At 68.3% G+C, this 1358-nt stretch overlaps 1 protein-coding gene across 1 annotated transcript in view; it reads right to left on the bottom strand.

The window, feature by feature from the left end:
* GNA11 (G protein subunit alpha 11) overlaps positions 1 to 1358 on the bottom strand; it is a gene marked incomplete at its 5' end in the record, with an annotated part of 34519 nt that overhangs the window by 1190 nt on the left and 31971 nt on the right. The window contains 2 exons of the mRNA XM_006171782.2: positions 95 to 224; positions 1185 to 1313. Coding sequence (XP_006171844.2) covers positions 95 to 224; positions 1185 to 1313 — 259 coding nt within the window. The remainder of the gene's footprint in view (positions 1 to 94; positions 225 to 1184; positions 1314 to 1358) is intronic.

Below are 1358 nucleotides of genomic sequence, written 5' to 3'. Positions count from 1 at the left end.
CCCACCGCCCGGGCCCCGCCCCTCCACTCAGCCCCGCCCCCCCAGGGTCAGCAGAGGATGGGCACGCTGGGCTGGGCCGTGGGCACGCACACACCTCATTGTCCGACTCCACCAGCACCTGGTCATACTCGCTGAGCGCCACAAGGAACATGATGGATGTCACGTTCTCGAAGCAGTGGATCCACTTCCTCCGCTCTGACCTCTGTCCCCCCACGTCCACCATCCTGGGGCACAGGGCGAGGGCCTTAGCACCCCAGCAGGCTGGGCGACGCCAGGGGACAGGAGGGCCCACACGTGTCAGGTAGAGGCCCGCCTCTGTCAGGACTGAGGGTCCCCTCCACAGCTTAGGGGCCACCAGGAAAGGAGTCCACCCTCTAGTCACCGTATGGGTCATAGCCAGGCCCAGAGGATGGGAGCGGGCATCAGCTGCACCAGGTGCAGTGAGGCCAGAGCTGTGGGTGGCACGTGAGGGACACGAGGTGGCGCTGTCCAGGCCCTTCCTGGGAGCCCCGCCCGACCCCGGACTGCATAAGCAGGGCAGGGCTCCGCCTGGATGAGGTGGCGTCGCCATGACAGCTGGAAAGGGCCTCCTGGGTGGGCCGCGGCAGGGCCACTGAGGAACTGCAGGGTGGAGGGGCGGACTGTGGAGTCACCCCACTGTGGGACACCCCCTTCCTCTTGCAGGACGAGGGCAGGGAGGCGAGCGTCCCTCACCGCGGGGGGATGCCTGGGCCTACTGGTCCTGGACAGGCAGTGCTCAGATGGCGGCAGGACCCCTGCCCAGGCCACGGGGCAGCTGTCCAGCCAGCACAGGGGGCTCCGAGGGACCAGGGGGCGGTGTCTAGCTAGGCTCGCTCAGGTCTGTGGCCCATGAGGCCTTCCAGCACACCTGTACCCTGGGGGTCAGGGACGGGGCGGGAGCACACAGCACCGGGCCCACGAGGGGCTGTGTGCCGAGCACAGGTGCCGAGGAGGGCCCAGGCAGAGGCACGGAGGCCCTGGCAGCAGAGGAAGGGCGAGGTGACCTGATGGGGACCCCAAGGTGCCTGGCAAGTTCTGGCAAGTTCCAGAGCCCCAGCCCAGGGCATCCAGGGGCCCACGTGCCCCCTCACCTCTCCAGCCTCAGCCCCTGTGAAGTCCAGCCTGTGCCTGGGGAGGGCTCCGGCCGGGGTGCGGGTGCGTACCTGAAGATGATGTTCTCCAGGTCGAAGGGGTACTCGATGATGCCCGTGGTGGGCACACGGACCCGCAGCACGTCTTGCTGTGTGGGCAGGTAGCCCGAGGTGGCGATACGGTCCACGTCTGTCAGATAGCTGCAATACACGGCAGGAGCTCGGCCGGGCTGCGGGGCCAGGTGG

The sequence above is a fragment of the Tupaia chinensis genome, unplaced genomic scaffold, assembly GCF_000334495.1.
Source record: "Tupaia chinensis unplaced genomic scaffold, TupChi_1.0 Scaffold149964_2, whole genome shotgun sequence".
Lineage (NCBI taxonomy): Eukaryota > Metazoa > Chordata > Mammalia > Scandentia > Tupaiidae > Tupaia > Tupaia belangeri.
The sequence above is the reverse complement of the archived record's forward strand: the minus strand, read 5'-3'. Positions and strand labels throughout refer to the sequence as shown.